We start from the raw sequence: 26,797 nt of genomic DNA, 5'->3' as shown, positions 1-26,797 counted from the left end.
ATTTGTGTCATGGAGAATCAAAGAATATTTTTATTTAATTTTAAGGGTCTTTTTGTAGACTTTTTGTAAACTTCATCTTTTGCAACACATATTAATACAGAAGCTGAAATTATTTTCATAATGATGTGTGGGATAAAAGAGTTCAGAGTCTGCATGTGAGATCAGAAAAGGGCTTTATTCTTTCTCATGAGAAAGGATTCTGCCCCTGTTGCTCAAATGGCATCTGCCAGGGAGAGAGCAACAGGTAGAAGCAAGCCCATGGTTATATAACTTTTCATGCAGAAACCCAACCCCCCAACTAGCCTTCACCCTCCTTGGTAGGGAGGCCGGCCCACAACCAAAGCGCAGGAATCTATCTTGGAGGCAAAGGACAGGGAAACATGTGGGTGTCCAGTGCAAGGCCAAGAAAGCAGTTTTATCCTTATTTGGCATATCTTGTGCTGAGGTGGCACTGGGGAGGGTCGCCATTGCTCTAAGTCCCAGATTCCTGTAAGGTCAGGTGACTTCTAAACTTGGGCCTAGTGGATGCTGAAGCCACTCTAGATTTCATTTTTCAGAATGGGGAAATTTCACTGCAATTTATCCCTCACAATGGTCTTTTTGCATGTGCACAAAGTGCAAGATGATGGGGTGTCCAAGAAACGATGTTTCTTGTATTTGAACATCTAGCAGAAAACTCCTTGGGGCAGCTAGGTGGCACAGTGAATAGAGCACTGGCCCTGGAGTCAGGAGGACCAGAGTTCAATTTCAACCTCAGACACTTAACACAAAAACTAGCCATGTGACCTTGGGCAAGTCATTTAACCCCAATTGCCCTGCCCTCCCCTCTCCAAAAAAGCAAAAAAAAAAAGGATGAAAGAAAACTCCTTCCACCAATTGTAGCATTTGTCTCTCCAAGGAGAACCAATGAAGCCATCCCTCCATTTAGCTGCAACTTCCTTCTGTTTTTTTTTTATTTCATTTATAATAATAATGGTGCTTTGAGGTTTGCAAATCAAGCTGCATAAATGATCTCATTTTATCCTCCCGACAACCCATTGAGGTGAGTACTGTTATTAATTCCATTTTACAGGTGAGGAAACTGAGGCTGAGATTTTAAGTGATTTGCCCAGTACCACACAGCTAAGACTTGCCTGAGACAGGATGTGAAATCAGATGTCTTAACTCTAAACCCAACAGTGGTCCATTTTGCCTGCAGTAGTTTGTCTCCTTAATGGTCATTGGTCAAGGGTCTCACATCTAAAGATCCAACAGCTAAGTCAATACTTACAGAGAGCCTATGTTTCTGATTCTTGGTACCCTCTGTCTCCCACCACTTTGTCATTACCACTGCAGAGGACTGAGGGTTATTTTGTTATTTTACTTGTTTTTTTTTTGTTGCCATGAAAGGAATCGTGATTGGGTGGTTCTAGTGATAAGCCTCTTCATCCTTATGTAGACTGGTCCTCAAACCAGTCTGATGCTAGGAACATACTTAAATCTTTCCCAGCTTGGTAGAATCTTGCAAAACGTGTCCACTCCTGACATAGCCTCTTGTACCACAATGAGGTATCCTATATCCTAGGAGAACTTATAGAGGCACCCTAACATCCAGAATTGATTTCCTGCCTCTTGGGATGGAATCAGATTAAACCATCCCCACTGTTGTTTCCTTAATGCTGTATGACTGTTGTGTCAGACTCTAATAGAAATGGATCCTTGCAGGCCATGTTCTGATTTAGAAAACCACAAATTAACATCATCTGTGTTGTATTGCATTTTCATTTAGTTTTGTTAAACATTTACCAATTACCTCTTTTTTTTTTTTTTTCTTTTTTTGTGGTTAATTGGGGTTAAGTGACTGAGTCACGCACACAAGGACACATGTGTGTTTGTGTGTGTGTGTGTGTGTGTGTGTGTGTGTGTGTGTGTGTTGTGTCTGAGGCCGGATTTGAATTCAGGTCCTCCTGACTCCAGGACCGGTGCTCTATTCACTGTGCCACCTAGCCACCCCTACCAATTACCTCTTACTCTGATGGGGCCTCCCTCATTGTTTTGCCAGCTCTGGGTTTGACACCTCTGCTGTATAGCATTAACTGGAAAGTTCCCACCTCTTATTCTGCCTTCTGGCTGTAATTTAACCTATTTGAACTTTACTTTCCATCATCTCTCTGTTGCCCATTTTGATGTCTCTGCCACCTCTAAGTTAAGTGACTTTGGGCAAGCTATTTGCCTTCCCTTTTAGTTTCCTTATCTATAAAGGGAGAGGAAGGTAGTAGATGATCTTGGAAGGTTCTCTCCAGCTCTACCTGTCCTTCCTTGATGTGTAAGGAAGACTATTTTTAGAGTATTGTGTGTTTAAGATGAAAAACTAAACGGGCATTTTAGCCATCAGTTTGATGAAAACTGAACCTTGGCTGAGTGAATGGAAAGGTTCAGCCACTGGTGTTTGCAGCTTGCTGAACGAGCCATTCTCTGCTGCTTGGTGTCTCTATTTCCAGGTCCTTTCTTTGGCCCTTCTGGAAGTAACTGGAGAGGATGTTAGAGCTCTGATCCAAGTTGTTTTTCCCCTCTTCTACCAGATCTCTTGGCGGTGTTCTTTTTTTCCAGGGAGTCTGTAACCATCAACATTCAAGTAAAAGCCATTTCCTTGTGGCTCTGACTTTTCAGCCTCACTTTTTCATTCTGCTTTTAGAAAACTTAAATTGCATGTTACGTGCTGCATTTCAAGATTAGCAGCAGAAAAAAATATTAATTGCTGACGTACCCAGAATCCCTCCTATTTGTTCCCTTTCCTGATTGTTGTGATGCCAGAGCTCAGGTGAATCAACAAAGCTAATAGATTTATTAAGTGCCTAACATATGCTCGGCACAGTGGATAGAGCACTGGGCCTGTGGTCTGGAAGAGACTGAGTGCAGATTTGACCTTAGATATTTCCTAGTTGTGTAAATGACTTCCCTTCAGTTTGCCTCTGTTTCCTTACCTGTAAAATGGGAATAACAACAGCACCAGCCTCCGAGGGTTGTTGTAAAGATCAAATGAGATAATAATTATAAAGCACTTAGCACAGTGCCTGGAACATAGTAGGTGCTATATCAATATTAGTTATTATTAGAAGATAAGGCAAAATGAAGCATTTCCTGCCCTCAGGAAGCTTGCAGTCTACCTGGAGAACTAACAGTATACAGTACCTCTAAATGAGTACTAAGTGATTCCCTCAGGTAGCTGGGGTGAGAAGGCTTCATTCCCAAAACTGGCACTTTACCTGAGCAGGTGGGCTGCTCTGGCAGGAGCATAGCCTTGTGTGAAAGAGAATAAGGTCAAAGATCTGAGAAGGTGGATTGGACCCAGCCCGGAAAGGGCTTTCAGAGCTACACACAGGAGGCTGTATTTGAGTCTAGAGGCCATAGAGAACCCCCTAAGTTAGAGACATGGCAGTAGTCAGGCCTGCTCTTTAGGAAAGTTCCTTTGGCAGCTATGCATAAGAGGAAGTGGAGTGGAGAGGGGCCTAGGTGGGGAGTTCAGCATCAAGTAAAGGGTGTTGGCTGTGTGAGTGGGGAGAAGGTAGGAACGACAGATTTGGTGACCATGTGGGCATCTGAGAATGAGGGATGGCTGTGATATTGACAGTCCAGTCTGGGCTGCTGGAAAGACAGAAAGATGGACGTTCAGAAGAGGGTTGAGTTTGGGGGGGGGGGGGGAAGTAGTTCTCTTTTGGATGAGTTGAATTGGAGACATCTCAGGACATCTGGTGGGCAGCCTGGGATCCAGAGCTGCAGCTTGGGAGAGAGATGAAAGCCAGATATGTAGACCTGAGAGTCAGGTGTAGACAGATGATAATTAATTAAATCCATAGGTGTTGATGAAGTCACCCAAGAGAGAAAAAGGACTCTGGACAGAGTGTTAGGAGTACATCCACAATTATGGAGGACAATGCAAATGACGATCCCATAAAAACAGACAAAGACGAATCAGACACAGTGTCAAAGGCTGCAGGGAGTCTGAGATGGCTGAGAAAAAAAAACTCTTCCTATGTGGCAATTAAGAGATCACTGTTAGCTTTGAAGAGAGACGCTTCAGGCTTTATGACTGGGGAGCTAAATTGGGCAGGGTTGAGAAGTGAATTGTCAGATATACCATTAATATTCTGGGACCTCGGTATTCTTGTTTGCATTGTGGAAGAGAACTGACTGGTATCTAAGCCTGTCTTGGATTATCTCCAGGAGGCTGTAATTATTTAAGAATCTAAAGAGAAGTGTCACTCTGGTGGTCCCCCAGTGGGGACCCCGCAGGCATCATTCTAGCCAGGCTCTGCTGGGCGCTTGTTCTTTTTCTTCAGTGGACAGGTAATTACTGTCAGTGAGTCTTCGGAATGGAAATCTGAGGAGGTAGGTATGGAACAACAATAAACGTTTTCTGGAAAAAAGAAATCTAATCACATTAGCATTAAAACTCTTACAATACTTTCCAGGCTCCAGTACTAGAGAGGAGATTTTACTAAGGGGGAAAATATTGTATATTTTTCCCCTTAGTAAAATCTCCTCTCCCTCCCCACCGCAATTTAACGAAATACCACAAATTAAATATGGTACAGTTGGGGAAAGCTGGTGACTTTGTTTCATTTACCCAGAGTTAGCTGGGTATCCTGACTAAGGCCTTTTGGCAGGCAAGGTGATGAATTATACCCTTAGAACAAATACATAGGCCTTCTCTAAGGGCCACTAGATAGCCCAGTGGATGGTGCTAGGCTTAGAGTCAGGAAGACTCATCTTCTTCCTTTTTTTTAGTTAATTTATTTATTTTGAGTTTTCATCATTCACTTCCATAAGTTTTACATTTTCTCCCCCTCCCACCTCTCCAAGATGGCATGCTTTCAGATATAGGCTCTACATATACATTCCTATTAAACATATTTTCACATTAAGACTCATGTTCTTGAGTTCATATCTGGCCTCAGACACTTACTAGCTGTGTGACCCTGGGCAAGTCACTTAACCTTGTTTGCCTCAGTTTCTCCATCTGTCAAATGAGCTGGAGAAGGAAATGGCAAACCACTCCAAGAAAGAACTGGACACAGTTGAAAATGACTCAACAACTTCTATAATTCCTTAAGAGGCTCAGTAGGAATTCCCCTGTACTTCCGTGTCCCTCAAGGATGGACTCAGCCACCAGACAAGGGCTGCCAGATGTTCCCTTAGCTGTTGGTCTCGATATGGCCAAGTTATGGTAGCCATTACCTTCCTAATGAATCCACCAAAGAAGTATTGTTTTTTATTCATTCAAATTGTCAGTTTGCTTGCTGCGGGTTTGGTATCCGACTTAACAAGGTATTTTGGATCAAATGGCTTTCGGAGTAGACCCAGACTCCTTTGGGGGATATTTGAACCTTAATTATAGTAGTCGATGTATCTTTCACAGTAGAAATTGTTTGAAATGACCAGAGTGTTAAAAATCACGTATCAGCTTTTGGCAGTAACTGGAAACTGTTGGTTATTGTTGCCAGAGTCCTCATAATGGAATCCTCTTGAAAGTACAAGGCTGAAAAGCCCTGAGTCAGCTTCTTAAAGAACAAAGCTAGATTTAAACCTGAAACAAACATTTTTACGGGTATAGGGCCCTAGCTTATTTTTGGAGGATGAAAGATTTTCTTTGGTACCATGAAGGCGTTAAGTTAGCCCTTTTCACTCCCCACCCAGAAAGAGCTATGATATATGGGAGCACACAACACCAATATTCTCCCCAAATTGCTGGCCTCGGCTTTTTTCTGTATTGTGTTCAATTTCTGCAGATCTTGTCATGTAACTTATGAAACAATAACCTTGGTTCTTTTGCTGACCATAGCTAAAACTTGCAAGCTCTTCCCCAGATATTTGAAGTGATGGGCTTACAATACTCTATTATGCAATATATATTTTTAGAAATGTCCTAATTTAAAAAAAAAAATTTTTTTGTTTCTGTGCACATTGAAAACAAGGAAACGGGTGAAAATTCACAGTATTTCACATCTTTCTGATGCTGTATATTATTGATATGTTTAATTTTTTTATGATTCTTTTTCACTTCTTAGAATGTTGCTAATGGTCAAGCTCATTGAAATGTTGGGGGTGAGGAGCTAAGGGAATGCATGTGCAACATTTATGACTCATAGTGGAGTAATCAGGCATTGATTGTTGTGAGTTTGAACTGCATACAGCTATTTGTTTTTAATTTTAATATAGTTTGAGATAAAGTCCCCTCAACCTGTCTAGTTCCTAGGGCATGAAGATTTTATCTCCATATATCTTTGCACAATCTGTTCCATGAGAAATAAAGGCAAAGGGCATATTTCCCATGTAGTGAGATGAAACTATCATTTTATAACAGTCCAAAAACTTGAGATTTATATTTTTATTTATTTTATAGGATAAAACATTTCCATAACATAGTATAATAAAAAAAGATTGCACATAAAACTGTAAATCTATTATGTACAACTTGCTATCTCATTTATATATATAATAAAGTTATCACGTAAATTTCTTTTTTTCTTTCTCTCTCCCCCAGATTTATATTTTTAAAACGTCTCCTCCCATGTCCTGAGAGTAACACTTGTTTTGAAGAATAAGATATTTCACAGTATTTTTCATGTTAAGAACATGGTTGCTTAAAAACAAAGGGACTAATTTCCTTCTCTATCCTGATTTTATTCATAGTCAAGTTCATCCGGGAAGTGACCCCATATATCAAGAAGCCATCACTGGTGTCTGATCTGCCCTGGGAAGGGGCCACCCCCCAGTCACCAAGCTTTAGTGGCAGTGAGGACTCGGGCTCCCCCAAACACCAACATGGCACCAAGGACAGGAAGGTCATTCCTCTCAAAATGTGTTTTGCTACCAGGAACCTGAGTATGCCAGATCTGGAAAACAGGTGAGAGGGATATAATGGGTGAACAACAGAATATTTGTGACTTTGTAAAACTGGGAGGTAAGGGGGGAGAAGGGGGGAGACTAAGCAGCTGATATGTTACTGTTATATGAGTTACCCTTCATCGAAGAGGGGTCTAAGCTCCTGTAATTGTTTTTCTTATTTATATGTTTATATTCTTCTTAGAAGTTGAAAAGTCTCTTTATGGTAGTGACCAAGCAATGGGAGACCTGAGTCTGGGTCCCAGCCCTGCCATATTCAAATGTACAAGGTAGTAGCAGCCCCATGGACATACGGGTATAGGCCTTGGAAAAACCTCTCACTTCCCTTGAACTTTCCCACATAGCCAAGTCTCTGGCATTCCTTCATCTGAGTCATGAGAGAATAATCCGATGTTTTGGGTGTTTTCTTTGTTTTTGTTTTTCTTTTTTGGAGGGGGGATGCAGGGCAATTGGGGTTAAGTGACTTGCCCAAGGTCACACAGCTAGTAAATGTTAAGTGTCTGAGGCAGGATTTGAACTCAGGTCCTCCTGACTCCAGGGCCGTGCTCTATTCAAAGGGGCACCTATCCTTGCCACTTGTCAATAACAGTGTCACAAATGCTCAAATTCTTAAAATCTCCCCCACCCCCAACTGTTGTTTTCATAAACTTTGGGTCTGATTCAGAGCAGGACCCACGCTGTTTGCTCATGAATTTTGGGGTTCCCAACACCCCTAGACCTCAACATACTAGCATAAATCATTTCATTTCTCTGGGCCGAGTATCCTCACTTGTAAAGTGAAGGCCCCGAACTAGGGGCTCTCTAGGATTTCTTGAAGATCTAACATTCTGTGATTCTGGTTTTTTCCTTCAGTTAGAGGTAGTTTGAATGTCTTCTGATGCCTCTCTCATCTCCATGTATATCTGCCATTCTCAAATCTTCTTTGATCTTTTCTGTTGCTAACATTGTCCTCTTTAGACTTGTGTAATTTACACCAGTATAATGACCTTCTTTATTGTGGAGTCATGTCTGACTCTGTGTGACCCCATTTGGGGTTTTCTTTGCAGAGATACTGGAGCAGTTTGTCGTTTCCTTTTCTAGCTCATTTTCCAGATGAGGTAACTGAGGCAAACAGGATTAAGCGTCTTGCTTGGTGTCACATAGCTAGACCAGATTTGAATTCAGGTCTTCCTGACTCCAGGCCTGGTACTCTCTCCATTGTGCCACCTCAATGCCCAATGACTTTATTTACTATGGTGACCATAGGCTTCATCAGATTGTCCATGACCCTAAAAAAGGTTAAGAACTTGTGGTCTAGGGGTTAGCAATTCAGTTATGACTTTGTACCCTAGGGCAGGTGTGGTAGGTGTAACATGTTATTATTAGTGGTAATGATGGGGTCATGGAACCTGAACCCCTAAAAGGAAAGGAACTTGTCTTTGAAAGCAACCCAGTCTGAATTTTCCCATACATTTTAGTAGCTCAGTGCCTCAGCCCAAGGCATCTGGCCCATCCCAGCCCACCTTGATTATTTAATTAGTTTACTTGACACTCCTAGATCCCAACCTGACCCCTTCTCTGATACCTCCAGGACCACCTCAGGCTACTTGCCACTCCTTAATCCCATCACAATTTTCTCACTGTCTTTTTCTGTACAAAAGTACCAGTCTTACTCCCTTTAAATTGTTCAAATTCACCAGGAATCTCACCCTCTTCTATCTGAGTCACAGATAGTACAGATTTGCTAAAAATCTTGCCTGCCCAATTGGTGTCATAATAAAATCTAACTACTCTGACTGAAAGAAGCCTTGAATGGTTGAATTCTTTCAAGGCAGACCTACCCTGTGCCCTTACATTTCAGGGTTCCCAGCACCCCACACAGCAACAGGAATAATGATGTTTAGCATTTATATAATGTTTTAAGGTTTGCAAAGAGCTTTACATAGATTATCTCATAGGATCTTCACAACAATCCTGTCAGGCAAGTGCTATCATTATGCCTGCTTTACAGACCTTGCAAAACTGAGGCCTAGAGAGGTTAAGTGACAGTCTCAGAGTTACACAGCTAGTAAGCGTCTAAAACAAGATTTAAATTCTAGTATTGCTGACTCCTAAGCCCAGTACTGTATCCACTTTGCCAACTAACTGCCTAGTTTTTCCTTAAAAGGTATTAAGATATTCCTAGAGACTTGGTTGGCCCAGGGGACTGGGCGTTCAGACTAAGTACAATGAAGGCAATGCAGCTATGAGCACTAGGGGCCAGGGGGATGGGGCCTCAGAGCTTCAGGTGGTAGATGGTGATGGGTAAGGTAGACAAGGGAGCTTCCCTCACCTGAATCTATTTGAAGTGTCCTCCTTGCTTAGCATAGTTGAATAGCCGCCTCCTGCTATGGCCAAAAAAAAATCTCTTTTGCTTTGTCATAGAATGGCCAACAAGTGTTTGTCCCTTTTTGTTCCAATATAGAGCCTAAACTAGTTAGGGGAGTGCCAGAGTCAGGCCTAGCCCAGAATAATTTGGATTGGAATAATGTGGGATTGGAACAGAATCTGCTTATTGAAGTGGGGGAAGGTAGGTGCCAACAAAAGTGAGCCTTGTGGCTGTTTGGGTGATGCCAACAGAAATGGTGGTTCTTGGTGTAAGAGGGGATATAATGGTATCTTGTTCGGCTCCCACAAAAGTTATTGGAAGATAATCAATAGCTGTGGGGAAACTCACTTACTTTACTGAAACCCTGGCCTTTCTGGAACTATGACAATGGCCAGAGGGAGTCAGAAAGGTGGGGGTGTGGCAAAGGGCTTAGACCTTAGAGTTCACACTCAGTCACTAGTATCCTCACTACCAGGTCTACGTAATCTGCATATAATCTGTATATATGGAGGGAATGTAGGGAAATGAAGTAAGGAATGTGACTAACCCTAATCTACCAGGAAAGACAGAGCTGCACAACCTCACTCCTGCTTCTGCATCAGTGTGGGTGTGTCCCCAATGAGCACCACACCTGATTCCTCCTCTGCACGCTCTGTTTCTGAGTTATTTCAGTGAGGATGGGTTCGCTGTTTTAAGGGGTATATCATGTGGACCTTTCCAAGGGCCCCCAGGGAAGCATCAGGCAGCAGAAGCTCATCTTCATCCGGGCTAGCTCCTTAACCCTCACTGGGAATTCCTGTGGTCCCCACAAAGTTGGTAAGGTCCTCACTGATCCTATGGTATTAAGAGAGTAAACTGAGCCCATTCAGCAAGAAGAGAATGGTGATGTGGAGTGTGCTCCTTATCCTTAAGAAGGATTCCTTAAAGGGGATTTGCTATAAACTGTGTCTTGGGCCCTGCAGGATTTTTTGGGCCTCTGGTAATTTTAATTTTCTGAGCTTGGACTAGATGGTCTTTTCTGAGCTCAGTTTACCTTCAAAGCAGCCTGGAGGGACTGATATTTTTATTGAAGAGAGGAAGGACATGAATTGAAAAGGACAAATTCCAAAGAAATTAACTAGGCCTCCCCCCCCAGTGGATGCCTTTTGTTGCTAATAGTCTGTATCATCTATTTGCCTCTGGGGAAGCCTCCTAAAAAAAGGTTCCCTCCCAAGACTAGATTCAGATAGATTTTGAGAAATTAATGTGCAGCTCAAGTCCCATAATCATCTCAGGATCCGGCCGGCCTTGGAGGGGTGGCCTTGAGGGACCCCCGTCCTAGCAAAAGAAAGGATGTAGACCGGAGAGAGCCTTGGAATTTTAGGATTGTCTAACAGTTGTGCTAAAGAAACTCCTGGAGTTTTTTTGTTTTCTGATTTGGGATTTGAGAGACCAATCATAATTTTGCCATTAGGATTTTGTTGTTAGACACTTGAAGAAGACACTTGAGAGGATAATACTAAATTCTCAGGAGCCTAGAGAGGATAAGAACAAACGTGCCGAATGTATTCCCGTTTAATTAGCTGAGGATTGGTAGGGATGCTCTGTCAGTTTAAAAAATTGCAAACTATAAACTATAATTCTCTATCTTGCCCTCAATTTCCTCTGTTTCACTATCTCTTCTCTGTCTCTTTTTCCCTCTTTCCTCTGTCTCTCTGTCTCCTCTCTCTTTTCCATGAGGTAAGAAAGAGGAAGAACTCGGGCTCCAGGAGCATTTGCCCAACACTCTCAGAAAGCAGTATTGCTCGATCCTGGGAATGGCTCAAATACACTGCCTAGAGGAGTCTCTGGCTTGGTTGGGGTGTGTTATTCTCCCTGCACAGAATGCAGAGTTAGGCCTCAGCAGCAGCACCCACAGCATTCCTGCAGGATCCTGGAGGCCTGCTACGGCAATGGCAGCCATAGGGCTCAGGACTACAGCCATACTCGGCCCCAGGTGTCCTGGCCCTGGCACAGAGGGTAGCAGTTGGCTCTGGCCAGAGTTGGCACAGACCCTAGAGATCCTGGCTGGGGGCAGTGAATAGAGGTATGGGCTTCAGTGGCAGAAGAGTGAGACCCAGGTAGTCCACTGATTAAGGTAAAATGACTAGCCGGTACAGTACCCAGTGATCACGCTGTAACTCCTACCCAGGGAGGGCTTGGAGGACCAAGGTGCGGCACTGTTGGGAAGCACCTTGCTCCTTGGCCACAAGAGGGATGTGAAGGCCTCTCCAAGAGGAGTACAGTCCCTCTGAGGCTTCTTGTGGGACAAAGATTTTGAATTCCACCCTCCCTCTTGCCGAGGGGCTCCCAGGGAAGGGGAGGACCTGGGTAGCAGCAGGGAAGTGGGTGGTGGTCCAGGGCATTTCTCGACCTAGAATTAGGGTCAATGATTCTGCAAGAAATGTCATCATCTTTGCTCCAGCCCTGATGTTCCTGATGCTGTTTCTGCTTAGAGTCGCCTTTTAATATTGAACTTAAGAGAGTTAGGATCCCCCACCATGGGGCTTAATCTAAACCTGAGGCTTAGTCCTTTTGGTATTCTCCCAGATTTAGTCAGTCAGTTAACAGGAATTTACTGAGCCAGTCTCTAATCTGAGAATGATGAAACAGCAGGCCAGAGACAAAGATAAAGTAATCAGCCCACTCTTTAATTGGTTAGTTTCATTATAAGGAACAGATTGGCAAATCAGGAATTCTCCCGATCAGAATTCCACCTTACTGAAGATGGAGATTATTAACAAAAATCACCAGTGGGAAGGGGCATTAGGTTTAGAGTGGTTTCCATGACAAACCCAACAACTCTGGAGTCCTGGGGGAGCAAGACTGCTGGAGTCCTTAGGGGTCGATACTTGGTGGGTCACAGGACCGTCGTTCTGTGATGGGAACAGGTTCCACTCTCTTTAATTCAATTCACTTCAGGTACGAAGGCAGAAGGGGGCTGGTAATTAGAGCCTTGTCAGTCTGATTGATCAGTCCAAGCTAGATTGTGAGTCTGACTCACCAGCTGGAAAAGGCAATTCTAAAAAATCTAATCTGTTAGTATCTACATTACACATAGAGCAATTATTATGAAAACCAGAATTCCTTCCACATAGTAAACACCTACTATTTGTCAGCACTGCTGAGATACAAGGAAAGGCCAAAGCTGGTCCCTGCCCTGGAGGAGCTTACCCTTCTAACTAGGAAGAAGACACAGAAAAGGGGGGAGAGAAGGGTTCGATGGGGAAGTCTGGATGGGGGCCAGTTCAGCCCCATCTTCAGTGACTGCTCATTTTGTTTTGCCTTTTTTCTTCTGTCTGTATAAGGATTCTTGAATACAGTGGTGTTGAGGTTTAGATTAGGGGTGCTCAAGATCCCAAAAATCAACACACCAGGTCCTGCCCAGTGAATTCGACTCAAGTCTTCTCTCAGCCAAAGTAAAGCCAAGTTTACTAAAGACTCGCCTTAATGGGTAGACTCTTAAGGAGCCTCAGTACGTGTGAAGCTTGTATTGACAAGCAGGCTAGAGTAATCTGACACAGAGTGAGTCTGCACTAGGTAATTCTTGGCTTCTTCCTGGCAGAGCTTATATGGAGTTTACATACAGAAGGATCGTGGGAGAGTTCTAGGGGTGGTCTAGAGGTGGAGTTTGGTGAGGGTCTGGAGGAGGAGTCCAATATGGGCCCCCCCCCCCTCCAGTAATGAGATTAAGGGTGGGAAATAGCTGGAGGTTACCTGGAGATGACAGCCCACGGAGGCCTAGGCTAGTTTAAGGGTAACAGATTTGGGTATAGAGATTTTGGGAGGATCAAGGGTGCGAAGTAGATGGACAATGGAGGAGGGCTAGGCTAGTCAGAGTAAGAGATTTGGGCCTAGCTATAATGAAAGGCTTATGGCCTCAGGCAAATGCCTCATCTAGTGGGGAGATTCAAATCAAGAGTTCGAGGGGTTTCCCAGAGCCTGTACCCCATCATTGGGAGGTCCTCCAAAAGATCATGTCCAACTCTCCATGACCCCATTTGGGGTTTTCTTGACAAAGATACAGGAGTGGTTTGCCATTTCCTTTTCCAGCTCATTTTTACAGGTGAGAAAACTGAAGCAAAAAGGGTTAAGTGTCTTGCCCAGGGTCACAGAGCTAGGAAGTGTCTGAGGCTGGATTTGAACTCAGGAAGATGTTTTCCTAATTCCAGGCCTGGTGCTTTACATACCACCATGGTGCCACCTGGCAGCCCCTGGAAGGTCAACTCAGAGTGGAGTGAGATAGCTGCAGCCCCTGAGCCCCTCCCGAGTGCAGGTTGGGGCTGGGGGTGGGGTTGTGCTGAGCCATTCCTGAAGACATGCTTAGCTCCCTCAGGTTGCTGCTGTGACTTCCCCTTTGCTGGAGTACAGAGTAGCCACCAGGACCTGGGGGTGGGAGGGTGGGCCTTGGAGGTTCGGCTTTGGCTGATCTTGAAGGGTGTGTCCTCCCACTAAGGCCCGTAAACCACGAGGGCAAGCTGTGGACAACCCTCTAGCCCTGAGTTTAAATTTGGCCTCACTTCTGATCAAGTCACCAAGCCACTGTCTGCCTTAGTTTCCTCATATGTAAAATGGGGATAATTAGAGGCTAAATTAAGATAATGTTGTGCTGTAATCATCTCCCTTTGTTAACTGTTGAACCCCAGAGCCTCATTTTGTTTCTGTATTGAGACTAAACTATCCGGGAACTGGTCTGAATCAGGCCTGACCCAGAATATATAATTATATAATAGTCATATATTTTCTCTGTTCACTTATTTTTCCCTCTGTAAAATGTAATAACATAATTTATTTTGCAGTCCAACAAGCATTTATTAACATGTACTTTGTGCTAGACATTGCCCTGCAGATATAAAGTAAAAAAAACAATAGTTCCTGCCTTCAAGGAGTTTGTCATCTACTGGGGAGATAGAACATGTAAACAATGAAATCTAGACAGGATCTTAAGAGGAGACGAAAAGTGCTGAGAACTAGAGGGACCAGGAGAGGGAACTGAAGGTGAGGAGATGGGAGAAGGGAGTGCAGCCCCTGGAGGAGGAGGGAGAGATGGGATGTGGATCTAGGGAGCCTGGAACAAGGAGGCTGCAGCCACACGGGGAAGGCCCTTCTTCAATTCAGGAGTTTATATTTCACCCAAAGGGAGCTGTGAGCCACTGGAGACAGCATGGTTAGGCCTGTGCTTTAAGACAAATTGAGAATCTACAGATTCCCACTGAGTGCTTGGGGAGAGAGTCCTCACCCTGTGGCTCAGATTTCCCCACACTGGCTTCTGTAAATACAAGTCCCATTAGAGCTCAGGTGTGAGCTGGTTTCCATTCTTCCACAGACTCTGCAGCTTAAACCTCAGGTGTGTCTAAAACAAAAAAGCCCTGATGGTAAGTGCAGCTGCTGAAGGTAAGGCCTTGGGGAGCAAACCAGTTCAAGTGGGAACGGTGGGAAGTCAGGTTTTAGCAGGGCATCCGTCATCAGCCCATTCATTAGTGTCAGTTCTGTATAATGAGCCATATTGCTGCTTAGAAATGTGATCTCTTACAATCCTGGGCAGGAGATAGCCTTAGATGGTTGTGGAGCCTGGCGATGATGGTGATGCCCATAGGTGACTTTTTTTTTTTTTTAAGCAATCAGGGTTAAGTAACTTGCTCAAGGTTACACGGCCAGGTGTTTCTGGGTGGGTGCTAAGTGTCTGAGCCTCGGATTGGATCCCCAGGTCATCTGGACACTGGAGCTGGTGCTCTTACTCGCTGTGCTACCTGGCCGCCCCCCATAGGTGACTTTTTATAGTGAGTTGCAAAGTATTTTACATAATTTCTTTTGAACCTTATGATGACCCTGTGAGGGAGAGAGATCGTTTTAGACCCATTTTGCCAGTGAGGAATCAGAGACTTAAGTTGTGACTTACTTATGCCAAGGGTCTTTCCTGATTCCAAATTCAGGTTTTTTCCTTAATGCCTTTCCTGCACCCACTACCTACTCTGCCATGGTCAACGTTTAACACTGAAGCGACCAAATCTCTTATTTGTTGTTGTTCAGACACATCCAGCTCTTTGTGATCCTGTAGGTCAGAGCCTGCCAGAATTGTCCATGGAGTTTTCTTGGCAAAGATCCTGGAGTGGTTTGCCATTTCCTTCTCCAGCTCATTATATAGATGAGGAAACTGAGACAGAAGGGGTTAAGTGACTTGCCCAGGGTCACACAGCTAGTAAGCTTCCAGGATCAAATTTGAACTCAGGTCTTCCTGACTCTAGGCCCAATGCACCATATACTGTGCCACCTAGCTACCTTACTATTTATCTATGGGCATTAGCTCTTATACTACTTAGGGACCTCAGTGGTTCCCCCAAGCCCAGGACAGTCTCCCTTCAGGGTCACAGCCAGAGGAGCCCTGCTTAGAGACACCAGGGGCAGACCCTCCCTCTGTCCCTCCCTCTCCAAGCCACAGCATTCAGAGTTCTCATTGTTAGGAAGTTTTTCTTCCTATGCAGCCCAAATCTGGCCCTACCCATTCTCCCCACTTGTGCCTACTGGGCCAAAGTGTCAGAGTCTGCTAATCCCTTAGACAGAGGCACCCTTAATGTACTTGGAAGAGGGTGAATCATGCCCCACATCTTTTCCTCTCCAGGCTAAATATCACTTTTCCTTGGTTAGTCATCTTGTGACTCCCTCCCTGGCCTTTTATCCACACCGGCCCCCTCAGCTGCTGCTGCTTTCTTTCCCTTCCTAATTGCCTTATTTTTAAAGGGATACTTTGGATCTGTCCTGCCAGTGCCGAAGTGGGTGTGAGCTTCTCCAGTGGGGATAGCAGGGGATGGCCTCATCGGGCCCTTTTCTCCCTGGCCCTGAGCCAAATGCAGTTGATCCTGATCCTCCGTTCTGGACATGCCTTTGAGCTTTGAGGTCCACTAAAAGCCCCAGATCTTTTTTCACCAGAACTGTTGTCTGGCCAAGCTTCTCGATACCTTCATTATATTGTGATCAGTACTTTTATTTATCCTAAATAGGGGATTTGGGATTAGTTTTTTTAAAAGTTTCCTTTATTCTTTCTTCTTTGGTTCTGCTTCCTAGATCTCAAACACATCATTAGGCATCAGGGAAAATGAGGGGTTCCTTCCAATTTTCTCTGGTCCCCCACTCTAATTTCAGTTTTCAAGACTGCTGTAATGTGCCTGTAAGCCACTTTTAACGAGGGCTTCCTGTTAGGAAGTTAGGAAGCTAACTCCACTGTAGAGAGATGCATGTAAAAGAAAATGGAGCTCAGTTTTTTGCTGTGACTGTTGTGGGCAATGTATATTTATTTAGTATTCTGTATAGTTCAGAAGGAACACGTTGTTCTCATAGGGCTGCCTTTTGGAAACGCAGAGCTGTTTTCTTTGGGCGTGTACAGGATGCCTCAATAATCTTCCCCCTGGATACTTTCCATACAAAAGATAATTTGGGCTTTGTGCCACAGATAAACTAGGGTGGAAGTGTTAACTTCCCAGTCTAGCCACCGGACTCAGCATTTGTCTTTAATTGATTAAATAAATGCTGTAAAATCATCTGGGAAACCAAAGAAAATCCAGGACCCCAGAGCAGCTAACTTTAGGGGGCTCTGTGCTCTGGGGTACCTAGACCACAACTTGATTCATCTGATCAAAATGTAATTGTCATTCACAGAAAATTCCCAGTGGTTTGGCCTAAAGCCAATACGGCTCATGCTGTGGCTGTCTTCCATGCTTTCTTTCTCTTGGTCTCCTATGGGCCTCAGCAATGACTGGCAGACTGCCATAGTGTATTTATTAGCAGGGTTTTCACTTGAACTGTGCTTTTAAAACAGTGGTAGGCTATTAAAAAAAAAAAAAGACTTTGCTGCAATTCTCTAATAATATTAGAGCTGCATTCTAGAAGGAAGGATCTGCCAGGTCCCAGGGTCAGTACAGAGATGATTGAGCTCTGGAAGGAGCCTTTGTATTTTATGTAATTAAATTTTCTGACTCAAGATCCTTTTCATTTAAACTTTTAAAAATCGTTAATTGGGGACCTGCCTAGGGAAACAGTTTTCATTCCCTGTTAGCCCCTCATAGTACATGTACTTCTGAACTGTTTGATCAGATATTTAATTAGCTGCTTTTGCACCATTCTTCAGGTTAATTGATTTGTGAGATTCCTGGTGTTTGGGAATCTAGAATTTATGTTGTGTCAAAAGAAACACATTTTAGAGGATGTTACCTATTCAAAGTTATATTGACACCTCATTTTATACCCCATTCATTTCCCAGTAGGGGCAGCTGGATGGTTCAGTGGATAAACTACTGGGAAGACCTGAGTTTAAATCTGAACTCAGACACTTATTAGCTGTGTGATCCTGGTCAAGCCACTTCACACTGTTTGCCTCAGTTTCCTCATCTGTAAAATTCTCTAGAGAAGGAAATGGCAAACCATTCCAGTATCTGCCAAGAAAACCCTGAATCGTAGTCATGAAGAGCTGCACATGACTAAACAATAACATTTCCCAGTATATCACCCTCCCTTGTAACAAAGATAAACAAGTAAAACCGACTGAGGAAATGCTGTTTTCTCATGGTCTTAGTCCCACTTTGCTCCCACAGTGCCCCACTTTACCAAAAAGGGCATGTATGTCAGCAACTGTTCATCATTACAGCTAATCAGAGTCCAAATACCTTTTCATTGTATTTTACATCATTGTCATTATTACATAGGAAGCAGCTAGGTGGCTAAGTGGACAGAGTGATGGGCCTGGAATCAGGAAGACTTAAGTTCAAATCTGGCCTCAGACATTAGTAGTTGTGTGACCCTGGGCAAGTCATTTAACCTCTGTTTGCCTTAATCCACTGGAGAAGAAAAATGGCAGTATCTGTGTCAAGAAAACTCCATGGACAGCACTGGTGTGCTGTGGTCCACTGGGTCACAGAGAATCAGATACAACTGCATGATTGAACAAAGGTCTTGTGTGTATTTTTCTCCTGGTTCTGCTTATTTCACTCAGTTATAACCTTTTCGATAACTTTGTTATATCTGAAAATAAGGATAAACTGATGCCTATATTTAGTACTAACTAGGTCAGTGGGAGGGGTGAAGGAAATTTCTTGTCATACGTTTGTGCCTAAATTTTGAGCATTTGTGTGAAAGATGTCAATGCCAAACCAATCAAGTGGAAATAAGTCGTCCTGTAAAGGATGGATTTCTGGAGCAAGATCAGGGCTGTATGTTTCAATCGTGACTCAGCTATACTGAGTAAATGCCCAAGAAGAAGTGGAACATGTCAGGTAATTTTAATGGAAATATTAAATATGTGAAACATGTATTCTTGATACTCCTGAAGAACATAGGAAATGATTGACTTTCCATTGGCAGTCATGAGAAACTTTTTATAGTTGTCGAGGAAACGAGGAGAGCTTTTCAAGGGCAACTTCAGGTCACTGAATCTTAAAATAAGTTCACTTTTTCTAGTTTGATGAGTAAAGGACTAGATGTTCTGGGTAACATGTACATTTGTTAGCTCGCCAACTGTGTGTTCAGGCTTCTTATTATTAAAAGGGAGCATCTTAGCATTTTGTTGATAGTAGAGTTGACTGTGTTTTCTTTATATAAATTATATTAGTTCTTTACATCAATTATGCACCTTTCTTCTAAAGAGTATAAGTAATTTTTGACAAAGAAACATTTCTTAAAGATTCTATCAGCAAAGCAGTAATACAAGAAGTTAATGTTAAAAAGGAATAAAACAAAAACAAGAATAATGAAAAGTGTAATGTAAATCCAAATGGCAATAAGCTGGTTGGTGTTTTAAATTTAAACCAATATTAAGCTTCTTAAACCAATAAAGTTTTCCTCCATACTTTTAAACCCAGACACAAGCATTGTGTCCTTAAGAAAAGTTCTCTGATCCCTCCGCTTTCTGACTTCCTCTCCATCCTAAAATTGTGTAGTCCTTTGATCAAGTGGGCAAGCATTAATCATATGCTTACTGAGTGCCAGTCACTGTACTGGAGGTGGAAAGGAAGGCAGCAACAGTCTCTGTCCTTGAGGACATCACCCTTTAATGGTGGAGACCAAAAATAACCAACTACATACAAATAAGATATAAACAAGATAAATTAGAGATGCTCTCAGAGGGAATATGCTATCGTTAAGGGGGATCAGGTGAGACTTGTTGGAAAAGGCAGGATTTTAGCTGAGACTTGAAGGAAGTAGGTGAAGGCAAGGTGGGAAAGATGAGGAGGGAGAGAAATCCAGCTTTGGGGGACAGCCAATGGCAAGTGCATGGAGCCAGGAAATGGAGGGTGTGTTCCAGGAGCAGCAAAGAGGCTAGCTATATTGGGGCACAAACCTTGTTATGCAGAAACTTGTTTTCTCCCCAAGCTTTAGAATAGCACCAATTACTCAGGTCCTCTGGAAGACCAGGCTTGGGGGCGTTCTGCTCAAGTTAGATTTCATGCCCTTCAAACCAGAGCCATGTGTGCTTTCTCTTGGTCTTACTGTAGTTCTCACAAGACAGTTTTCTGTTTAATGCCTGGCACATTGTAGGTGTTTAATAAAGGCTTACTAGTTAATTGATTAACATCTGTCCACTTACTAAACTCCCTTCAGTCTTTCCCTGGTGGGAATGGGTAGATGGTGAGAGTTTGTACAACTCTGCCTCACTTACATCTTTTTCACCCAAAAGTCAATACATCACCTTGTGAGACCATTGGTCCTCTTCAAAGGAGGAACTGTAACAGGGATGCAAATAGCAGAAGCAAAGACCACCCCTGTTCTCTTACTTGAAGCTTACTGTCCGAGGGAGGAAGACAGTATGCAAAAGAAGCTATAAAGGTAGGAGAGGAGAGGGTACCCAGCTGGAGGCATGCTTGCTGATTGGGGAGTGGAATCCAAAAACTGTAGCTGAGCCCTCTTTATCTGGAGGTTTGGGAGGAGTTCTTTGCTCTGTCCTCCAGCCCTCCAGTCAGGGGTGGGCAATACCAAGATACGGATGAGGTCTGAGTACCAAAGCTGAAGGAGTCTTGGTGATAATGAGCTTTTTGGGGGTGGGAGTGGGGCATAATGATGGCAGTACAGTGGGATGCAGAGAGTACAGCTGATGGGAAATGGACCTTCCAGTCTTCGACCATGTGGTAGATTTCTAGCAGCACAACAGATTCAATGGATCCCATTGTCCTGAGTCCCAAACAGATTAGTAGAAGACATTGCTCTTACAATAACAATAACTCACTTTTATAGAGTACTTTAAAGCTTTGCAAAGCTGCGAACCTGAATCGATAGAGGGAGTTTTTCCTACTAGGAGCAGCTATACTAACAAAATCTCAGGACCAAAGAAAACCAAGGTTTGTAAGGTACTGTCCTCATAATCTGGAGGGTAGACAGTGCAGGTATTCCTTATTGCTATTTGTAGCACCAATGCAGTGTTCACAGCACCAAAGGTAACTATACATATGGCGGCACAGTTCTGCATCACAAAATATAACAGATTCTCCATATATAAGACATAAATAAAACATTTATTCAGAATACCAGAAAGCAAAATCCCAACACCAGGAAATAGACTCCATCATAGCAACAAAGAAGTTAATACACCATAGCACCGCAGGGAGCCACACCTTCCTTTAGCCTTCCCACAAACAAACACTCACAAGCCTAGTTGTCTCCTTGGCTGCATCCTCTCCTCCCTCCAGCTCTAACTGCTCTGACTCCCAGTTTCTTCTGGGCTGTGCTCCACCTTCAGCAAACTCCTCCCACCACAGGCTCCATGGGATTACATTATACATATCTATTAGGGGGCAGGGAGATCTTCAAATTTCCTTAAGCCTATTAAGGGACAGGGAAGATCTTCAAATTCCTATTACCATTACACTATTTTACATATCAAGAAACTGCAGCAAGGTTAAGCAACATTCCTGCTCCTGCTAACATAGGTTTTCTATATCAGAGCCAGTAATCCACCCTTTGTCTTCATACTCCAAGTCACGTGTTCCTTTTACTACACTACTATACAATGCGTACACATACACAGTATAGTATATATACATATATGTATGTATGTACACATATACATACATGCATCTATCTATCTATATAGATACAGATATATACTCTCCTACCCTGTTTCTCTATCATCTGCATCATGCTTACTTTGCTTTTTTGGAGGGGGGAAGGTAGGGCAATTGGGGTTAAGTGACTTGCCCAAGGTCACACAGCTAGTTTTTGTGTTTGTGTGTCAAGTGTCTTGAGTTTGTGTGTCAAATGTGTCCAGATATGAACCCAAGTCCTCCTGACTCCAGGACCGGTGCTCTACTCACTGCGCCACCTAGCCGCCCCAAAGATGCAGTTGGAATTTTTTTTTTGCCTTTTTTTTTGGAGGACAATTGGAGTTAAGTGACTCACCCAAGGTCACGTGGCTAGTTTTGTGTGTGTGTGTTAAGTGTCTGAGGCTGGATTTGAACTCAGGTCCTCCTGACTCCAGGACCAGCTTACTTTGCTTTTGTATCGAACAGAAAGGATGTGTTTTAGCTTCAATAATATAGAGCACTGACCTTTGTATCTGACCTAAGTATTTTTGTCTTCTAGTGTCTTCATTGACATTATTATAGTCAAATGTATTATTCTAATATCTCTGCTTTTTATTCACCAATAGGTCTTATGAGTCTTCCCATGTTTCTCTGATTTCTTTGTATTTATCATTTACTACCACAACAATATTCTCTTCCATTTAAATATAACAATTCATTCAGCCATTCTCCTATCTTTTGGCACATCATTTGTTTCTGCCATCTTGCTATTACAAATAGCGCTGCTGTATTTTGGTACACGTAGGACCTTTCTTTTTGACAATAGAGTATTAACCCAATATTGGGACTGCTGAGTTGTAGGGTATAAACAGGAACTCTTCTCACATAATTTTAAGTATATTTCTAGAACTGTTATTTTTGCCAATTCACAGCTCTACCAACAATGAATTAATGTGCCTGACTTCCACAGCGTCTCCAACATGAGCTTTTTCCATCTCTTATCATCATTGCCAGTTTGACAGGTGTGAAGTGATATTTCAGAGTTCTTTAAATGTGCATTTCTCTAGTGATTTTGAAGATTTCCTCATATGTTTGTTGATAATTTGCATTTCTTCTTTTGAAAACTTTGTTCTTGTGTGTCCTCTCAGACTCTGTTGATATGCTGGCTCTTTTTACTGAACGGCTGCTTATTTTCCCCTCTTCAGTCTTTGTGGCAAGATGATGATGCCCAGGCATCCCCTATCTATGACATATAGTCATAAAGGGTTGAGTATTTCTCCAATTACTTAGATTTTCATTTATTTCCATAAATATTGTTTTGTAGTTGTATTGGTACGTTAGTCCTTTGTATGTCTTAACATACTTCACAGATATCTTATGTTTTGTAGTTATTTTGAATGGAATTTTTCTGTCTTTTCCCCTTGGATTCTATTGTTAATATTCAGAAATCTTATTAAGACATGAATTTATTTGTATACTCTTACCTTGAAGAAGCTATTGCCTCGACTAACTAGTTTTTGTTGTTATTGATTCTTTAGGGTTTTCTAAGTAAACCATCATATTGCCTGCAAACAGGCATAATTTTGGTTCCTGTTTGTGAATGTTTTTTTTCCTCCAGTTTTCTTTCTGATATAGGTAGCATTTCAAGTACTAAGTCAAATAGGTGAGACATGAACATCTTTGTTTGATCTCAACAGGAAAACTTATAGGGTTTCTTCCTTACAAATAATGGTCAATCTTGGTTTTAAGTCAATGCTTTTGATCCTCTTAAGGAAAAGTCCTTCCATTTTTATACTTTTTAGCATTTTTTTTAACACAAATGAATCCTTTATTTTGTCAAATGCTTTTTCTTCATTTGTTAATTATGTAGGTTTTGTTGATTTGACTATTAATGTATTGAGCTGTGCTAATTATATTTGTATCCCTTCTATAAATCCAAGTGGGTCACAATGAACAATTTTTTTTGTTATAGTGTGGTATTTTTAAAAAATGTCTTTCAAATGTTTTATATTAATATTCATTAGTGATATTGGAGATAGTTCTTTTTGGCTTCTTTCTATCCTCCTCAGGAAAGGAGTTGGAGATAGCTCCCCTTTTCTCTTCTGCATAGTCATGCCCCTCTCTCTTCTAATAGTAATAGCAACAACAACAACTAGCATTTATGTAGTACCTACTATATGCCTGGCACTATGCCAAGTACTTGGCAAATATCACCTCCTTTGACCCTCAGAATAACCCCAGGAGGAAGGTACTTTTATTATCCATATATTACAGTTGAGGAAACAGGCAACAAATATACACATCCCTAGGGTCACACGTCTAGTAAAGTGTCTGGAGCAGAATTGTAACTCAGGTCTTCTAGATTCCAGACCCACTGCTTCACCTTGCTGCCATCTTGCACTTATAAAGGTGATTTTTTAAAAGTATATAAAGTATACTTATACCATAAGTATAAGACTTTACTTTTCTCCTCAATAAATTTGCACTAATTTGCTTCGGGCCAGGAATTGCAGATTTATTCTCAGATAAAATGAATAGATTCTGAAAAAGGGCTTGAGAAATTTCTAAGGAATCAGGTTCTCACTCTATAATAGTATCTAGACTTTTGGACCCATTTTTGCAGTTCTTTAACTTTCTTAGCTGGTTTGGATAGTTGGGTCAAATGTTCCTAAGACGGGCCTTCCATTTAGTGTCTGCTTTGTATCCAGCTCTTCCCTAGGCTTTGTGGCTAGATTAAATTCAATTCAGTGATGTTTATGGAGTGCCTACTATGTGCTTTATTGTCCTGGGTGCTGGGCATCCCCAAAACACCCAGAAGAGCTCAGGTATGACATATGACACAAGGGGGAGGGAGGATAGTGCACCAGCAGCAGGTGATATGAGAGAAAGCTTCACAGAGTAGGGAGCATCAGAGCAGGTCCTTGCAGAATACCAAAAGTTAAAAATAATGGGGGGAGTGGTTGGAGAAGGGCTTATGAGGCCACTCTGGTTAGAATGTGGAATGTGTGAAAGGGAAGAGCATGAAACAAGACCAGAAAGGTAGGCTGGGGTTGGCCTGGGGAAAGCCTTAAATGCCAGGCTAAGGAGTCTGTATTTTACACCAGGCAAGGGGAAGTCACTAACAGCTTTTGAATGGGAGACATAAAATGGCAGATCTTTAGCCCCTGTGGGAAGGATAGGTTGGGGAAGGAAAGACTTGATGCAGGGAGCCCAGCTCAATTGAGAGGAACAAGGGTGGTGGTTGGATGAGTGGAGGGAAGGAAGTGGATGGAGATGGAAGACCTACATCGGCCAAGTAGGTGCAGGAATTGGCAAGTGCCTGGATGGGAGAGGTGAGTCAGAGCTGCCACCAAACCTTAGTGACTGGGAGGATGGTAGTGCCTTCAAGAGTCCTATGGAGCTTAGGGAAGAAACACAGGTTTGGCAGCAAAGGTAGCGAGTTTCACTTTGGACATGTGAAGATCAACCTATCAGTCAACAGGCGTTTATTAAGCACCTTGCATGTTCCAGACGGTGTGAAGTGTGATCCACACACAAGGGCTGGAGCCCCTGCCCTGGGAGCTTAGAGGCCATGAGGGTCTCATGAGGTCACTCAGCAGCTGTACAACCCTAAGCTGTCCCATAGCCAGTCTGGGCCCCATTTCCTCATGGCTAAAAAAGGGCAGCTAGGTGGTACAGTGGATAGAATGCCCAGCCTGGAGGCAGGAAGACTCATCTTCCTGAGTTCAGATCTGGCTTCAGACATTACTAGCTGTGTGATCCTGGGCAAGTCACTTCACCCTGTTTTCCTCAGTTTCCTCATCTGTATGGAGAAGGATCTTTGCCCAGAAAACCCCAGATGGGGTCACAAAGACTTGGATACAACCAAAAACAGACTGAACAATAACAACAACAAAACAGAACTAAAAATATCACCCACCTTCCAGGGCTGCCCTTGGCCAGCCTTGTATAGGGTCTTCTGTAAGGCACTATATAAACATGACTTATCGGTATTCTATTGAGACCACACAAAATAGATGGAGGTGTGGGGAGAGCTAGCTTTCCCTCTGTCCCTTGGAATATTTAGAAAGGCTACATAGAAAAGGTGGCATTTGCTCTGAGTCTCTGAGGAAAGAGAGCCTTCTCAAAGGCAGAGAAGAGAAAGGAGTGTGTCCCAGGGATAGCCAGGGGACAGCCAGGGCCCAGGCACCGAAGTGGGGAGGAAAGACCGGAAGAAGGCCAGTCTGACTAAATCCAAGAATGTGACGTGATCTCTACATAATAAGGGTGGAAATCTAAAAGGGACTAGTTGGGTAGGGCTTGAAATGCCAAACAGCAGCATAGTCAGATCTGCCCTTCAGTAGCTAGGGATTGAATTGGGTGGGAGAGGGAAACAACATTCTCCCCCTCAGTCTCAGTATTGCATGACCCGCTGTGATGGGCTGGGCACAAACCTGAGCCCCTGCAAACAAGTCCAACCCCATGATGCATTTGGGCTGACTGATGACTGTGATCGAGGAGTACATTACTGGTCATCCTCTCGCCTCTAGCCAAGTACTGGTCTTTATCTCCCACATGAAGGCCCTCCCAAAAATCCGTAGGTATTTTCTGTCTAACCCAAGTGGGCTCCCCAGGAATCATGGCCAATCACTCAGTCAATCAATGGACTTTTATTAAGAGGAGGGGCCAGGACAGAGCCCATGTCCAGGCTCTAAGAGGATGGGAGATGGGTGATCATCCTGCAGGCAGGAGCCAGGGTCCCAGATACCAAGAGAAGTGCTTATGTTCAATATCATGAAATCTTAGCTGCAGAGAAGAATTGTGGGAGGGACTTTGAAAAAGATGGTGATTTCTAGGACGGTAGCTTGAGGCTGGTCAGATGAAGGCCAGGCTGGAGGCCATGAGGGTGTGGTTACAAGACACCAACATCTGGAGATGGCTCAGGCATGGTGCGTCCTTACTGTCCTCCCCACAGCTTGCCTGACATTCTTGGCTGGGACTTAAACTAACCCCAGCATCCCTTGGCCCCAGTGCCCACCTTTTGTAGGCCTCAGTTTTCCCCCTTCTGAACCCAAAGGTGGGAGAGTCAGGCTTCCCCTTCTTCTGCTGCAAGCATAAATGTGGCAGGAATGCCATCCATGGGACCTTCTCGTTGCTTTTTTCCAACTGAAAATATTCCTAGTTATGGCTCAGAGAAAAGAATTTTTTCAGGATGGAAAGGGTGGGAACAAAGGCTAGGCCTGGGCATGTTTGTGGTAGTCAGGAAAAGAGTCAGTAAATAGGAAAAGATCGAAGTTGAGAGACATGAGGGAGGAGGCATTCTCCTAGGGACAGCAGGATAGGGGACTGAGGGCACAGGTGGAGGCTTTGGCCTTGGTGAACAAAGTTCGTGAGTTCTCTTGTTTCCTTTTGAAGGATGTGTGAATAGGGGGTGGCTGGATGGCACAGTGAATAGAGCACTGGTCCTGGAGTCAGGAGGACCTGAGTTCAAATCCGGCCTCAGACACTTAACACTAGCTATGTGACCTTGGGCAAGTCACTTAACCCCAATTGCCCTCCAAAAAAG

The 26,797-nt window shown here is 43.2% G+C and overlaps 1 protein-coding gene across 1 annotated transcript in view; it reads left to right on the top strand.

Annotated features, from left to right (window-relative positions):
- Positions 1-26,797, top strand: part of SNTB2 (syntrophin beta 2) — a 126,669-nt gene that overhangs the window by 55,963 nt on the left and 43,909 nt on the right. The window contains exon 2 of the mRNA XM_069085488.1: positions 6,673-6,886. Coding sequence (XP_068941589.1) covers positions 6,673-6,886 — 214 coding nt within the window. The remainder of the gene's footprint in view (positions 1-6,672; positions 6,887-26,797) is intronic.

This window comes from Petaurus breviceps, unplaced genomic scaffold, assembly GCF_028583685.1.
Source record: "Petaurus breviceps papuanus isolate PSGF00001 unplaced genomic scaffold, PetGlider_PUasm1.0 176, whole genome shotgun sequence".
NCBI lineage: Eukaryota > Metazoa > Chordata > Mammalia > Diprotodontia > Petauridae > Petaurus > Petaurus breviceps.
This window is presented reverse-complemented; position numbering and strand designations above follow the sequence as displayed.